The sequence below is a fragment of the Pongo abelii genome, chromosome 4 (genome assembly GCF_028885655.2).
Source record: "Pongo abelii isolate AG06213 chromosome 4, NHGRI_mPonAbe1-v2.0_pri, whole genome shotgun sequence".
NCBI lineage: Eukaryota > Metazoa > Chordata > Mammalia > Primates > Hominidae > Pongo > Pongo abelii.
In genome coordinates, this window is record NC_071989.2 from 159852978 (window position 1) to 159870470 (window position 17493).

Here is a 17493-nt window from a genome sequence, read left to right on the forward strand (position 1 = left end):
TTTAATCCAGCCTTCACCCTAGCCCCAGGCCCCACATCCACAATTAGGGCAAAGCAAGGGCCAGTGGGGCTTTGGTACTTGAGGAGGGTGCCCAGAACCACGAGTGGGCTACCCAGGCCCCAGATTTATTCTTCAGAGAACCCCGCCACTGGCAGAAGTCCTCGTGAAGACCCACCTCCCCACTCTCCCAGAAAAACACAGAAGCCACGTAAATAAGGTGCTGCATGTTCTTTTTAGTTTCCATACATCATCTGTCCCAGAGTGAGAAGTTGATCTCCTTCCCACATCCACCACAGGCTGCATGAGGGAAGCCTGGCTCCCCACAACTTGCTCCTTCTCCAGCCCTGCCCCTCTCAATTAAAACAATGCTTTCTTTTTTCTTTTTTTTTTTTTGAGACGGAGTCTCTCTCTGTCACCCAGGCTGGAGTGCAGTGGTGCGATCTTGGCTCACTGCAAGCTCCGCCTCCCGGGTTCACACCATTTTCCAGCCTCAGCCTCGCAAGTAGCTGGGACTACAGGCACCCACCACCATGCCAAGCTAATTTTTTGTATTTTTTTTAGTAGAGACAGGGTTTCACCGTGTTAGCCAGGATGGTCTCGATCTCCCGACCTTGTGATCCACCCTCCTCGGCCTCCCAAAGTGCTGGGATTACAGGCGTGAGCCACCGCGCCCAGACTAAAACAATGCTTTATAAAGCGCATTCTGCAGCCTGATGTGCCTGTGAGGAGAGGTGTGGGAGGTACAGAAGCTTTGCTCAAAGAGGTTTGGGAGAGGCTGGATACTTAGCTCCCTTCTTGTAAGTTTGCCACACACATTGGCATATTAAAGGTTCTGAGAAGTCATTCAGGTCGCTGATCTGTTTAGGTGTCCCCAAATAACTTGGCCACCAATCACGCCTACTCCTGGACATAGTTCAATAAACTAGTGTATCGCAGATGTGCTTTGCAAAAAGCTTCATGAAAAAGTACACATGTGATTCCCTCCAGGGCTTTCCTTGAGGCTCCCGGGTGACCTGTCTGACTGTGGCTGGAGAATCAGCACAGCACTCCCCTAGCCTCACCTCTTCCCCCGTTTGGCTGTGGAAATGGAGAAACCAGTCACCTCTTAACTTCTAAACCTAGAAACAGAAGGAGACTGTACACAGGGGAATACAGAAGGCAGTCTGGGATGATGTCACTATAGAATGACTGATAAAAAATGCAGATTGACTGTTCTGACGCTGGCTTAGGGCCTGGGGCTGAAGCTGGGGACCTTGAGCAAGGCCCTTTGACTCCTGTGATCTGTTTGCCGTGTTGCCAATGAGGAGTAGCAACCTGCTTCAAGGATCTTATGAGGACCAGGGGAGGGAGGGGTATGGAAAGCCTTTGATGTAAATGCTCTATGCAGAACAGGAGTTATAATTATAGTCTCCATTAGACATGAAGCTTCCTGAGAAGGATCCGAAATCCACAGACTATCAGGACTGGACGGCCTGCTGAGGTTAGTTACTCTAGCCACCCCTTGTCACTGATGGGGGAGCTGAGCGCCAGGTTGTAAAAGCCTGGGCCTGGGATCAGGGGCAGTGGGAGGAGGAGTTAAGGCAGGGAGCAGGAGTGAAAAAGAAACTAAGTGGGTGAGGGCCAGGGAGAGGAAGATTCAGTCGGAAGATTAAGTCACAAATCTGATTTTCCAGAGCCTGAAGAGAAAAACAGAGCAAAGGATAAGACCTGGATGACAGATGAGATCTAGATTTGACTCTGGGAACTGCTCCATGCCTTGGTTTCCTCATCTGTGCAGGGATGAGGTTCCAGCTCTGACAGATGAATGGACTCAGAACCACCAAGCTTGCCCCTGTGCCCAGGTGGCACCAAGACTGAAGGGCCAGGAGGGCTGAGGGGATGCACCTTGCCTGGTAAAGGAAGAGGAGCTCTGGCTACTGTCCCTTGGTGGACCCGACTCTGGCCCAGGAATGGTGCCTCAGTTGGGGAGGCTGCCTGGCCCTGTCAGCCCCAAGGGCCTTCAGAGGCCCCTCTCCACCACTCACCTTCCCCACTCTGATTTGCAGGGTTTGTCCACACTCCCCCCAACCCCTACTCCGGCCTTCAGACAATCCTAGAATGGGACGCTGCAGTGACATAAGAGTCCTTTGACCAGTCCCCCCACCATTTTAATGCAGGGGTAAACTGAGGCTCTGAGCAGGCCAGGGTGGAGTGGAAACACCTAGAGGAAGTTGACAAGTCAGCGAGTTGGCAGCAGAGCTGACAAGCTGGGTCCAGGGGCTGTCTCCTTTATGTCAAATGGCCAACGTGACACAGGCTGCCCCTGGGAAAGCCTCGGAAGTTCTCGGATTGGGACAGAGTACCGGGGGAGGGAGGAAATGTCTCCTCTTGCTTATTCCCTTGGCCAACTCAAGGGAAGATGTTTCTCGGGCCTCCAAAACCCTGTGGGTGATTCCATGTAACCCAAGGCCCCACGGCTCACTGGGCACATACCCAGGATCCCCATCTCGCTCCCACCCTCGTTCCTTCCTGGAAAAGAACTGAGAGGCTCCTGCTGTCTTCTCCAGAAAAACCTTGGAAGGAGCTGTGACTTCAGGCGTTGTGGTGGGCCCTGGCCCTGCACCCTATGTGGCGAGGAAGGAGACCTCAGTGGGAGTGACAGGGGCCAGGGGGAAGGCGGGCGAGGCATTGGCCCCAAGGACCCGGTACAACAGCTCCTCCTTCTCCTGCTGGAGCTGTCGCCGCAGCTGCACCTCCTTCTCCAGGGCCTCACGTGTGAGAAGCAGGTCTTCTGAGAGCTGCCTGTGGATGCACACAGAGCCCAGGGTTGCGTACTGGGAGCAGCTGCCACAGAGACCAGCCCATTCCCCCAGGAAGCCTTCCTTAGATGGACCAGCAGCCCGCTGCAGGGTTCCCACTGCCCCCCTTGTTGGCCTGTATGCAAGAGGCAATTCAATCTGTTGACCAAGGAGCGGGGGCCTCACAGACAGGCAGGCAGTTCTGAGCTGCTCCAAATCTCTGCTCTACCACTTAGCTACATAATCTTGAATAAGTTATTCATTCTTCTTAAATTTCAGTCTCCTCATTTGTAAAATGGGAAGAAGAAGAAGAATAGGACCCAGCTCTTAGAGTAATTATGAGGATTAGATGAGAAAATATGTACAGTATTCAAGAAATTATGTCTGACACATGATACTAGCTCTTATTTACTAAGCCCTAAGAACTGATTCATTCCACTTAGGCCTGGTGCACTATAAATTTCCTGTTTCCTCTTCCCTATGTTGGGCTTTCCCATGGAGTACACTCAGCCAGGACAGAGACAAACAGATACTAATCAAGGCATTGGGACTTTGGTTTCTGAGCAGAGCTGCCCCCTTGGGTTTCTTGACTCCTAGGGAAAGAGGAGCCACATTCCCTAAATAGGCCCTGGGCCCACCTGTCAGTCCATTCCTCAGGCCCCTCTAAGACTCTCCCAGCTGGGAATTTTGGCAAAAAGGGTGGGGATGAGAGTAAAGGAGGCAGGAAGACAGCTACCTTGACAGGACCACCTGGTTGCGGCTTCGGACATGGAGGTCCTCATTCTCCTGTTGCAGGGTCGTGATTTTTTCCTCCAATATCAGATTTTTCTCTTTCTAGAACAATAAGAATGAGCTCAGAAAGCTGCCAAACTCACGCTGCACGATGTGTGCTGTCACCTCCCTCTTATCTGTGGTCACTGAAAGCACTGATTCATTCTAGACTAGATGTTACGTTTCATGGAGCAATAAGGTAACTTAGAAAAAAATAAAACTAAAAAGTTAACAAAGGGCTGCTGGCTTTTTGCCACAGGATAATGGCAAAAAAAATTACAGGCCCTACCATCTCATATCACCATGAGTTCATGAAGAAAGAATACGTTTTGTTCTCCAAAAGTCAGAAGGATATGATCTATATACATAAAATTAAGTTTGTCTGTTATGTGTTTCCACAAAAATGAGCGAACAAAATCTACAGGGAATGTTTGAGATGATCTGATTAAAATAAAGCCCTGTGGGTGATTCCATGTCACGTGACCCAAGCCCCCAGGGCTCCCTGGGCACACACCCTGGCTCCCCATCTCCCTCCCACCCTCTTTCTTTCCTGAGAAAAGAACGGATGGTGACATGAGATGGTAGTGCCTATAAGACTTTTTTTTAAAAAACATTCTCATGTGGCAAAATTAAAAGTCAGCAGCTTTTTGTTAACTCCTTAGTTTTATTTTTTTAATTATAAGTTGTATGGCACACAGAAGGCCAGGGAGACTTCCACAGCAACATAATCCCTGCTTAGATTCAACCCTAGGGTTTCTGAGGCTTCTGTCCTCCCGTGTTCTCAATGCTACCTGCCCTAGTGTCACCCAAGCTACAGCAACATCAGTAGCCTCGAAAGGCACAGGACTCAGATGATAAGGAGCCACTGCTTGACCCAGCCTGGCCACAGACCAGCTCAGTGGTCAGCACAGGTGGCAGGTCAAAGCTGGAGTGAACTAGGCTGGGACCTCCTCAAACCACCTCCCCTCTACATGCTTTACAAAGGTAACACCCAGTAAGCAGGAGCCTGAGGCTGCATCCCCCAGCCACTCCCAGCCACAGACCACTGTTTCCATGAGGATCAGCCGCTTGTCCAGCTCATGAATACGCTCATTCTTCATCTCGATGACAAAGTGTAAGCTCTCCAGCTCCTGCTCCCAGAATGGGCTGGGGCTCCCATAATCCTAGACAGGGACAGAGTGACCTCGTTAGGCCAGTAGGCTACCTCCCTCCTCCCCATTCTGCCAGCAACTCATTGTTGGACTTTCACAAGTCACCCACCTTCCTCTCTCAGCCCATGTTAAGTGTTTAATATGCTTTATCTCCCTGTATCCGAATACCACCTTTTGAGACATGTACTAACACCACAGATGAGGAGACTGTGGTTCGGACAGGTTGAGTCACTTGTGCTAAGTGGCAGGTTTGCTATGTGCACCTAGTTCTCTCTGAATCCAGAACGTGAGCACTTTACTATTCCAGATGCCGCTCTCTGGGCCTTAATTTTCCCATCGGTGAAATGGGAACTCTTTTATTTCCAGGCCCTTGTGTAGGTAGGAGTGCCAGGTCTGAGTCTTGTCCTTGAAGAGGGGCTGGTCTTTCCTGTTGCCCGGCCCTGACCTCCCTGAAGACTCAAGGAGGAAAAGCGCCCAGGGTGCTGCCACCTACCTGGATATGTTTCTTACAGTTTCGGCTCAGAATGGACTCCTCCACCCTCTTCATTTTGGCCTGGAAAGCCTCCAGCTGTGAGGTCAGTCTGTCTATGGTCTCCTGGAGCAGGGAGTGGGATGGAGACAATCAAAGCCTGCCTCATAAAGGCTGTAGGTGAATTTCGCCACATCCCAGAGGGAGAACAGTTTTGGGATCTTTAATCTGTCTTTGGGCTACCCTACATGACAATGCAAGATCAAAATACTTCAACAACTGCTTGAGATCTACCAGCCCTTACAGTGCAGAATTGCATGCCAGGAAGAGAAAGAAAGAAGAGAAAAGAAAAGGGGAAAGAAAAGAAGACGGGAGGGGAGGGGAGGGGGAGGGAGATGGGGAGGGGGAGGGAGGGGGACCGAGAGGGAGAAGGAGAGGGAGGGAGAGGGAGAAGGAGAGAGAGAAAGAGAGGAGATGAAAGGAACATACCAACCCCACTTCTTGCTTTAATGCCTTTAACGGCTCCCCATACTGCAGGGGACAATGTCCTGCTATAAAAGATCATTGTTAGCCTGGCATTCAAAACCCATCCAAACCAGGCTCAATGAATTTTTCCAAGCTCACCTCTCACTGCTCCTTCTATACATCCTCTCCTGCAGCCACAATACTCCCCCAGCTGCAGGGTACATTCTTATCTCCAAACTGTTTCACTGCCAAGAACTTCCTCTACTTGAACCATGACCATTACCCTTAGGATAGAGCACAACCCCTTAAGGTGGCTCACTGGCTCCCACTCTGGCCCTTGCTCACGTTCTTAGCCTTAGTCCCCTCTCCCACTGAAACTCATACCCCAGGCATCCTGGACATCTTTCAGTTCCTCAGATATTCCATATTTTTCCTTTTTCCTCCATGTCTTTGAACACATTGCTTTTTTTCTGCCTGAGGCACCCTTCCTACCCTTCTTTACCAAAGAATTCCAACCCATCCTTCAGATTCCAGCTTAGATCTCACTCCCTCTAGGAAATCTTTCCTGCACAGCCACATTCAGTCAGATGCTTCCCTGCATCCTTCCACAGGTCCCTGTGCATCCACCCATGAATCTAATCACACTGTGGCACTTGGCCCATGTCTCTCCAAGATCTCCCCAGCAGTCCCTGGAAAAATAGGCCCAACTCAATTTCACACTCAGTCCTCTTGAGCTAATAGCGTGGTTACCACGTCCAGGGCCCTGGATACACAGAAGACAATCACCTCAGCTCCTCACTCCTAGGCACACGTAATCAGTTTTGGCGGCCTTGGTGCTCCATGCTGCTTTCCCATTGGTCCTCGCCTACCCTCATCTGAGACTGACATGACTCAGCCCCTCTCACCTGCTGGGTAGCACTGGCCTCCTGGAAAGAGTGGGTAAGCGCTTCTTTCTCCTGTTCATATGAGGCCCGGAGGACTGTAGGGAAAGGAGAACTCCATAAGCTCAGACACTTCTCCCCAAAGCCTTCTGGCAGGCCCCTTGGTGGTCAGGAAGGTTCAGATGATTAACTGGGGCCCATAGAGGCCAGGCGTCTAGGAACGGTCTTATTCATCCTTCTGTCTCCTAGGCTTGCTTGGGGGCTGTGCCAGAAATGTACTAGGTATTTAATAAAACCTCATGGAAACTGAAATAAGCTATAGCCTGGGAGGAATGCTACCAGATTGCAGGTGCCATCCACACCTCACTAAGGCTAAGATCCAAAGATCTTGCAGGAAGCATGTTCACCTAAGACCACCTCGGGCCACGGAAAATGTGTAGGACAATGCTTTGTAAACTGGATTAGCCAAATCATAAAATCATTAAATCCTTAGTTGTCAAACTAAAGCACAAAACTGCAGTAAGTACATTGGATTTGTGGCTAGGAAAACCACCTGGTCCTGGCTCTGCCTTTCCGAAACTGAGAGACCTTGAGAAGATCACATCAGACATCTAAAAGTCCTGTTACCTCAACTGTGAAATGGGATCAATAAACTGGATCTGATTGTCTCAAAGGGGTCATTTGAGGATCATATGAGAAGGACGTGCAAGGGCTTTACAGACAGGGCGGTGCTGTACACAGCTGAAATTATCGTCATTCCCCAAATCAATACAGTTGTATGTATCATCCCTTCTCCTTCATAAAGTTCCTTTTGGAAAATTCCAACCTTCTCTCAGCTGAAAAAAGACAATAGGCAACTGACAATCAACGGGCAGAATGGGCAATAGAACAGAGGAGACAGGAAAGTTTAATACAGCCAAAGAGCCAGGTATCTGGCAGTGATAAAAAAAATAATGTTCAAGGCCGGGCGCGGTGGCTCATGCCTGTTATCCCAGCACTTTGGGGGGCTGAGGTGGAAGGATCACTTGAGGCCAGGAGTTTGAGACCAGCCTGGCCAACATAGCAAAACTCTGTCTCTACTAAAAATACAAAAATTAGCTTGGCGTGGTGGCGTAAACCTGTAGCCCCAGCTACTCGGGACGCTGAGGCAGGAGAATGGCTTCAACCCGGGAGGCATCAGTTGCAGTGAGCTGAGATCATGCCACTGCACTCCAGCCTGGGCAACAGAGACTCTGTCTCCAAAAAAAAAAAAGAAAAAAATAATGTTCAGTAATATAACTGTGGTAGACTAGTAAAAAATTGATAAGAATTTATCAATACATAATATCAATTTATCATATAAAAATTACAGCCTTAACTTTTTAAAATTATTGGCCTAATTTGTTAATTTGCCTATCAAGACAGGTTCTGGTTTCAGGTAAGATGAAGGAAGCACACTCCATCCAGTTTTTCCTACTGAATGTAGCTATAAAACCTGGAGAGAATGAATTCTGCAGTTATTTGCAGACTGAAAAGTAAATGGTAGCAGCAGACTGAGCAAGAAGACCAGAATTTGAAGTACCACTGACCCAACAGATTTAAACAAACTCAGAATCTCATGTATTTAGACATTTAAAATGTCCAGGATACAACCCCAAATTTCTCAGCATACAATACAAAATTACTCAGCCTAAAAAGGAGCAGAAAAAAAACTCCCTTGAGAAAAGATATTCAACAGATGCCTAAACTGAGATCCTATAGATGTAGGAATTATTAACAGAGTTTTTATGGTAATCAGTATAAAAAGACTCCAAGAAGTATGGGTGTTCTGCCACTGATGGCAAGAAGGAAAAAGAGAAAAGGAAAGTAAGAGTGAATATACTTTTAGGAATAATGGAAAAATAGAAAGTCTTAGCAAATAAATAGAGTTATTAAGAAGAACCAAAAGAAAATTTTAGAACTAAAAAGTATAATAAGTGAAATAAAAACTCACTAGGTGAAATCAATAGCAGAATGGAGATGAGATGATAAGAAAGAGCCAGTGAACTTCAAGATAGATCAATAGAAATTATCTGATTTGGACAATAGAGGAGAAAAAAAGATTAGAAAAAAAAAATGAACAGAGCTTCAGAGACCTGTAAGATAATGCCCAAATAGCTAACATTTCTATCATCACAGTCAAAGAGTTAGAGGAAAAAGGGTGCAGTGCAAAAAAAAAAAAAAAAAATTGAAGAAAGAATGATTGAATATTCCACAAACTTGCCAAAACATAAACCTACAGATTAAAGAAGATCATTGAACTCCAAAGTAAGCCCAAAGAAATCCGCACCCAGACAACATCATTTCCAAAAGCTAATGACACAGAAAAGGTGTGGAATGGAACCAGATAAAAATGGTACATTGTGTATAGGGAACAACAGCTTGAATAACTGTGTGTTTCTCATCAGAAACCTTAGAGACCAGAAGAAAAAAAGAATTTAAAAACTGCTGGAAAATGTTGATGTTCATAGTGTTGGGTTAAGGTCTACCATTTTAGGATGTGTTTTCTGTTTGTTCTTGCTGATCTTTATCCTCCGTTTTCCCTTTCCTGCTTTCTTTGGAGTACAAAACCAAAACAATAAGCCCAGAATCCCATATGCAGTGAAAATATCCTTCAGGAAAGAAGATTAAATTGAGACATTCTCAGATGAAGGACACTTAGAATTCATCACCAGCAAACCTGCTCTAAAAGAATTGCTAAAGGAAATTCTTCAAATGAAACCAGAGGGAAACTTGAAACTTCAAGAATGTAGGAAGAGTAACAGAACTGGTAAAGACCTAAGTAAATACAATAGACTATTCTTTTTCTCTTGAGCTCTTTAAAACATGATTGATGATTAAATGCAAAAATTATAACCTTGTCTGATGGGGCATTAGATGTATGTAGATGTAATACATGAGATAAATGTAACAAAAATGGGGGAGAACAGAGGAACCTACATGATGGTAAGCTTTCTACATTCCATCAGATGTGGTAAAATAGCAATTCTAGGCCAGGCATGTTGGCTCACACCTGTAATCCCCGCACTTTGGGAGGCTGAGGTGGGTGGATCATCTGAGGTCAGGAGTTCCAGACCAGACTGGCCAACATGGTGAAACCCGGTCTCTACTAAAAATACAAAAATTAGCTGGGCCTGGTGATGGGTGCCTGTAATTCCAGTTACTTGGGAGGCTGAGGTAGGAGAATTGCTTGAACCCAAGAGGCAGAGTTTGCAATGAGCCCAGCTCATGCCATTGCACTCCAGCTTGAATGACAGAGCAAGACTCTGTCTCCAAAAAAAAAAAAAAAAAGCAACTCTAAGTAGATTGTTAAGTATATTGTAATTCTTAGAGTAACCATTAAAAAAAAATACAGAGATACAGTAAGAAAGACAATAAATAAGTTAAAATGGAATACTAAAAAATGTTCAAATACTCCAAAAAAAAGCAGGAAGGGGAAACCAGAGGATAAAGATCAGCGAGAACAAACAGAAAACACATCCTAAAATGGTAGACCTCAACTCAACATTATGAACATCAACATTATCAATAACAACAGTAAATTAAATGGCTTAAACATACCAAATAAAAGAGTATGTCAGAATGGGTTTTTAAAAACCCACCTGATGGGATCATTCATACCCCAAACCTCAGCATCACATACTATACCTGTGTAACAAACCTGCATGTGTGTACTGAATCTATAATTAAAGTTGAAATTAAAAAAAAAAACCACCCACCAACTATGTGCTATTTACAAGAAACCCACTTTAAATAGATGTTATAGGTAGGTAATAAGTAAAAGGGTGGAAAAAGCAACACTAATCAAAAGAAAGTCATAGTAGCTATATGATTTGCAGATAAAGAATTGAAAGGAGACATAGACAAATATGCATTATAAATGGAGACTTCAACACTCCTCAGCATTCCACATAAAACAGCGAGAAAATCAGCAAGAATATAGAACTGAACACTACCATCAACCAAACTTTATCTAATTGATTTATTTCTAAAATACTCAACCCAGTAATAGCAGAATACACATTCCTTCCAAGTATACATGAAACAAGATAGACCATATTCTGAGTCATAAAACAAACCTTAACAAACTATAAAAGCAGCAAAATACAAACTATGTTCTCTGACTGTAATGCAATCAAACTGGTAATCAAATAACAGAAACAGAACCAGAAAATCTCCCAACACTTGGAAATACACTTCCACATATTCAATGCCAGAGAGGAAGTCTCAAGGAAAATAAGACTGAAAATATTTTGAACTCAACAAAATGAAAATAAAACCATCAATATGTAGGATGCAGGTAAAGCAGAGTTTAGGAGAAAATTTATAGCTTTAAATGTTTATATTAGAAAAGGAGAAAGGTCTCAAATCAATATTCTAAGCTGAAGAACTCAGGAAAAGGGATCAGGCCCAGTGACTCACACCTGTAATCCCAGCACTTCGAGAGGCTGAGTCAGGAGGATTGCTGAGACCAGGAATTTGAGACCAGCCTGGGTAACATAGAGAGACCTGCTTCTATTAAAAATTTAAAAATTAGCTGGCTAGGTGTGGTGGGGCACCTATAGTCTCAACTACTCAGGAGGCTGAGGTGGGAAGATTGCTTGAGTCCAGGAGTTTGAGGCTGCCCTGAGCTATGATCATGACACTGTACTCCAGCTTGGGAGACAGAGCAAAACCCTGTCTCAGGAAAAAACAAAAAAAAAGAAGAATGAAAAGAAATAAATAAAAAAAAGAAAAGCTAACCAAATATAAAGCAAGCACACAGAAGGAAGGAAATAAAAATAACAGAAACCAGTGAGATGGAAAATGGTAAAATAAGGGGGGTGGGGTGGGGATATCAATGAAACCAAAAGCTGGTTCTTTGAAATAATTAATAAAATTGATAACCTCAAGCAAGACTGACAAAGAAAAAAGAGAACACACACATGACCAATATCAGGAATGAAATATCACTACAGACACAGCAGATATATGAAATGATATTAAGGAAATATGCTGAACAATCCTATGCACCTAGATTCAACAACTTAGGTGAATGTACCAATTCTTCAAAAAAAAAAAAAAAATGACCAAAACTCACCCAAGGTGAAGTATATAACCTGAAATTCCTTTAAATATTAAAAAGAAATTGAATTTGTAGTTAAACACTTTGAAAGACATGCCAAAGCACAGATTATTTCATTAAAAAATTCTATTAAACATTTAAAAACGATATAACACCAATTCTATATAATCTCTACCAAAAAGAGAAGATGAGGGGACATTACTACATGGGGCAAGCTTTATCCTGATACTAAAACCTGATAGTGTAAGAAAACTACAGGCCAATATTCCTCATGAACATAGACACAAACATCCTCAGTAAAACATTAGCAGATCAAATTCAGCAATACATAAAAAGAGTAATATAACACAACCAAGTGGAGCTTATGCCAGGAATGCAAGGCTAGTTCAATGCAGTCAGCCTTCTGTATTTGCAGGTTTCTCATCCTCAGATTCAACCAAGTGTGGATAAAAAAATATTTGAAAAAATAAAAATAAGAAATACCAAACAACAATAAAAGATAATACAAATAGAAATACAGTCTAACAACTATTCACCTTACTTTTACATTGTATTAGGTATTATAAGGAATCTAGAGATGATTTAAAATGTATTGAAGGATGTACATAGGTTATATGCAAATAATATACCATTTTATATAAGGGACTGGAGCATTTGCAGATTTTGGTATCCAAAGTGGGTCCCAGAATCAATTCCCCATGAATACCTAGGGATAACTATATTTGAAAACTCAAACAAATGTAATCCACTATATTAACCATCTAAAGAAAAACCAGGCCAGGTGCAGTGGCTCACGCCTGCAATCCCAGCACTTTGGGAGGGAAAGGCCAGTGGTTCATTTGAGTTTGAGACCAGGCTGGGCAACATGGCAAAAACTCATTTCTACAAAAAAAAAAAATTAGATAGGCATGGTGATGTGCACTATAGTCCCAACTACTTGGGAGGCCGTAGTGGGAGGATCACCTGAGTCCCAGAGGTGGAGGCTTCAGTGAACCAAGATAGCACCACTGCACTCCAGCCTGGGCATCAGAGTGACATACTGTTGGAAAGAAAAGAAAAGAAAAAAGAAGACAGGAGAGGAGAGGAGAGGGAAAAAAGAGGAAGAAAGAAGAAAGAGAGAGAGAAAGAAAGAAAGAAAGAAAGAAAGAAAGACCACATGATTATATGGATCTTAGATCTAAATATAAAACCATAAGGCTTTGGAAGAAAACATTGAAGAAAATCTTTGTTACCTGGGGTTTAGCAAAGAGTTCACAGACATGACATAAGAAGTATAATCAAAGAAAAAAATAAATTGGACTTTATAAAAATTAAAAGCTTGGCTTTGTGAAAGACATTATTAAGAGAATGAAAAAATAACCCCACTGGCTAGGAGAAAATATGTGCAAATACAAAGAACTCTTGTCTAAAATATATAAAGATATATCAAAATTCCACAGTAAGGACAAGCAAGTTAATTTAAATGGGAAAAAGACCTGAACACACATTTGACCAAAGAGGATATGTAGACAGCAAATAAGCACATGAGTCATTATTGAAATGTAAATTAAACCTATGGTAAAGATTACTGCACACCTATTAGAACAGCTAAAATAAAAAACCAGTGACAACAAGTATTGGCATGAAGTAGGAACAGTATAACTCATACATCACAGATGGTAATATAAAATAGTGGTCACTCTGGAAGACAGTTTAGCTGTTTCTCATAAAGCTAAACATACATTTATCATATGACCTATCCCACTCCTGTGTATTCACCCAAGATAAATGAAAACCTATGTCCACACAAAGCCTGCACACGAATGTTAGAACAGCTCTATTCATAATTGCCTCAAATGTCCTGCAACAGTGAATGAGTAAACAATGGAATATAACTCCACAATGAAAATGTATGAATTATTGAGATATGCAACAATTGGAATGAATGTCAAAGGCATCAAGATGCGTGAAGGAAGCCAATATAAAAAATCATATTGTATTATTTCATTTATGTAATAGCCTAAAAAGACAAAGCTACAGAGATGGAGAACAGATCAGTAATTGCCAGGGGTTAGGGTGGGAGGAGGATGTGAATACAAGGGTAGTTTGGGACAGCTTTTTGGGGGTGATAAAACTGTTGCGTATCCTGATTGTGGCGATGGTTACAAGAATCTATACATGTGGCCGGGCGTGGTGGCTCACGCCTGTAATCCCAGTACTTTGGGAGGCTGAGGCGGGTGGATCACGAGGTCGGGAGTTGAAGACCAGCCTGACCAAGATGGTGAAACACTGTCTCTACTAAAAATACAAAAATTAGCTGGGCATAGTGGCACGTGCCTGTAATCCCAGCTACTAGGGAGGCTCAGGCAAAGAACTGCTTGAACCCGGGAGGCGGAGGTTGCAGTGAGCCGAGATCGCACCACTACACTCCAGCCTGGGTGACAGAGCGAGCCTCCATCTCAAAAAAAAAAAAAAAAAAAAAGAATCTATACATGCATTAGAATTTATGAAAATGCACACCCCCTCAAAAAGAGTCAATTTTACTATATGATAATTTAAAAAATAAAAAAAACACAACGAAGGGTCATCAAATGTGGAAAACCACCACTAGTCTCTCCTGGTTATCTGTGTACCTCTCCCCACACATATAAAATCTCATATATTTCCACCATGCTGTGCTTTCATTCATTCATTATAGACTTATGTAGCTCTTAATATGTGCCAAGCAATTTAAAAATAACTATAGAAGAATTCTGACTGATGGGAAGAACTCAAGACAGGCAATCTCTTCTCCCCTGGATTTTACAGTAGGAAATTCTTCTTATTAATATATTTGTAACACTAAAAATAATATCAAAGCAATGCTTGGAGAATAAAGTTGTTTTCCCATAAAGCCTTGTGAGGTACAGAAGGTAGATTTTAGAGATAGAGAAACTGAACCGAGATTCAAGGAGGTTGAGTGATAGCCCCAGTTCAACAGGGTATGGTATTATTAAAACACAATTCTTTGGCTGGGCGAGGTGGCTCACGCCTGTAATCCCAGCACTTTAGGAGGCTGAGGCAGGCGGATTATGAGGTCAGGAATTCGGGACCAGCCTGGCCAACGTGGTGAAACCCTGTCTCTACTAAAAATACAAAAATTAGCCAGGCGTGGTTGCGGGTGCCTGTAATCCCAGCTACTCGGGAGGCTGAGGCAGAAGAATTGCTTGAACCTGGGAGGCGGAGGTTGCAGTGAACCAAGATCATGCCACTGCACTCCAGCCTAGGGGACAGAGCGAGACTCCGTCTCAAAAAAAAACAAACAAACAAACAAAAAAAAACCACGCACACCCACACCCACACACACCCACACCCACAAAACCACAATTCTTCAATTTCCAGGCAAGGACTTTAATTCCATTTCACAATGTTTGCAATAATGTGTGCTAATGTTGCAATATGTTTCAAGATTCTTAAAATCATTCAGACCTCTGTTCTAGTTATTCCATCTGGGTAAATCTAAGGACATTATGTGAAATACAGGCAACCTTATGCAAAAGCTGTTTTGAGATCTAGAGGTCTAGACACACAAGAAATAAGGAAAGCCATACACTTTACGGTCTTGCCTTTATAAACATTTTAGTAGCAGCATAATTACTAGGAAACATATTTGATACAATGTTAAATGAAAAGAACAGGATATACACTTTTACATATAAAATAATCACAACCATCTGTTTTGTTGTTCTGTTTTGTTTTGTTTTTTAGATGGAGTCTTGCTCTATCACCCAGGCTGGAGTACAGTGGTGAGATCTTGGCTCACTGCAACCTCTGCCTCCCGGGTTCAAGCAATTCTCCTGCCTCAGCCTCCTCAGTATCTTGAGTAGCTGGGATTACAGGTGCACACCACCACGGCAGGCTAATTTTTTTTATTTTTAGTAGAGACGGGGTTTCATTATGTTGGCCAGGCTGGTCTCGAACTCCTGACCTTGTGATCCACCCGCCTCGGCCTCTCAAAGTGCTGGGATTAAAGGCGTGAGCCATCGCACCCAGCCACAGCCATGTTTTAAGAAGATAAATAATTCTGGGGAAAGATCATGCAAATACAGATGATGAAAGGAAAAATCAGTAAAGCATTTTCAAGGTCAATTTCAGTAACATCAGTAACACACATAACCTTCTCCAAAGAAGATACACAAGTCACCAAGAAGCACATGAAAAGATGCTCAACAGAATTAGGCATTAGGGAAATGCAAATCACAACCACAATGCGAAACCACTTTACGTGCACTAGGATAGCAACAGGTGTTGCAGAAAATAACAAGTGTTGAAAACGATGTGCCACCATTGGAACTCTTGTGGGTTGCTGATGGGAACATAAAGTGGTACAGCCCCTGTGGAAAACAGTTTGGCAGTTGCTCAAAAAGTTAAGCACAGAATGATCGTATGACCCAGCAATTTTCCTGGGTGTACACCCAGGGGGAACTGAAAACAGCTGTTCAAGTAGGTGCTTGTACTAGTGGCACTATTTACAGTGGCTAAATGGTGGAGGCAGCCTAGGTGTCCATCAACTGATGATGAATGGGTAGAGTGTGGTGTGTCTGTGCAATGGCAAATTACCCAGCCATAAAAAGAAACAAAGTGTAGATGCATGTTGCAACACAGATGAGCCCTGGAAACATTCCAAGGTGAAAACATTCTAAGGTGAAAGAAGTCAGATGTGGGTGATCATATGGGTTATACAATCCCGTTTATATGTGTGTCCAGAATGGACAAGGCCATAGAGACACACAGTGGATTGGTGATTGCCAGGGGCTAGTGGTAAGATAAGAAGTGACTGCTTAGGCTGGGCACAGTGGCTCATGCCTGTAATCCCAGCACTTTGGGAGGCCGAGGTGGGCGGATCACTTGAGACCAGGAGTTTGAGACCTGCCTGGGAAACATGGCAAAACCCCATCTCTATAAAAAAATATAAAAATTAGCTGGGCATGGTGGCATGCGCCTGTAGCTACTCAGAAGGCTGAGGAGGGAGGATTGCTTGAGCCCAAGAGGCGGAGGTTGAAGTAAGCCGAGATCGTGCCACTGTACCCCAGCCTGGGCAACAGAGCGAGACCCTGTCTCAAACAAACAAACAAACAAACAAAAAACAAAACAAACAAAAAAAGTGACTGCTCGGTGGGTGGGAGTTTCTTTTTGGAGTGATGGCACTGTGAATGTACTAAATGTCACTAATGGTAAATCTTATGTCTATTTTATCAAAATAAAAAATATATATACATAAACTTTACCACACCAATTCTACTAGGATGTTATTCTAACGCTGAAATCATGAATGTGACAAAGATTTTATAAAACCGGGTTTCATTATGTAAATATCATTGCTGTTATAAACAATGACAAAAATCTTGAAATTACCTAAATGCCTAACAAAGGGACTCAGTTAAATGAACAAGGGTGCATACTGGAATGCTATGTAGTTACTAAAACTCTTGGTATAGAAGAGTTCAATGACAGGATGCTAATGCAACACAAAGTGAAAAAAATAATTCACTTCCTCTCCCCAAAGTGTGTGCATATAGATGTATATTCTATGTATATATACAGAAAAAGAAATGGAAGGAATCTATTTCAAAGGGGTAACAGTGGCTAACTCTGGGTGGAATTATGATTTAAATTTTCTCAATAATAAAATCAGTGCTAAGAATTATTGCTAAGTATCTTGCACTGTTCTAAATTCTATCTCTGTCTATCTATCTATCATTAAATTGTTTAATTCTTACAAACAACCTACTAGGGAGGTAAAGTAACTTCTTCAAGGTTACAGAGCTGGTAAGCAGTGGAGCTGAAGTTTAGACCCAGGGACTGGAGCTCTAGAGAATGAGATCGATCTATCTATCTATCTATCTATCTATCTATCTATTTTTAATAGTGACAGCAT

General features: G+C 43.1%; 1 protein-coding gene across 1 annotated transcript in view; it reads right to left on the reverse strand.

The window, feature by feature from the left end:
* Positions 1-209: 209 nt before the first annotated feature.
* Positions 210-17493, reverse strand: part of CCDC69 (coiled-coil domain containing 69) — a 43541-nt gene continuing 26257 nt past the window's right edge. Inside the window, exons 5-9 of the mRNA XM_002816096.4 lie at positions 6539-6612; positions 5193-5294; positions 4592-4711; positions 3514-3611; positions 210-2781 (exon numbers count right to left, since the gene is read on the reverse strand). Of these exons, the coding sequence (XP_002816142.3) occupies positions 2604-2781; positions 3514-3611; positions 4592-4711; positions 5193-5294; positions 6539-6612 (572 nt within the window). The 3' untranslated portion in view covers positions 210-2603. The remainder of the gene's footprint in view (positions 2782-3513; positions 3612-4591; positions 4712-5192; positions 5295-6538; positions 6613-17493) is intronic.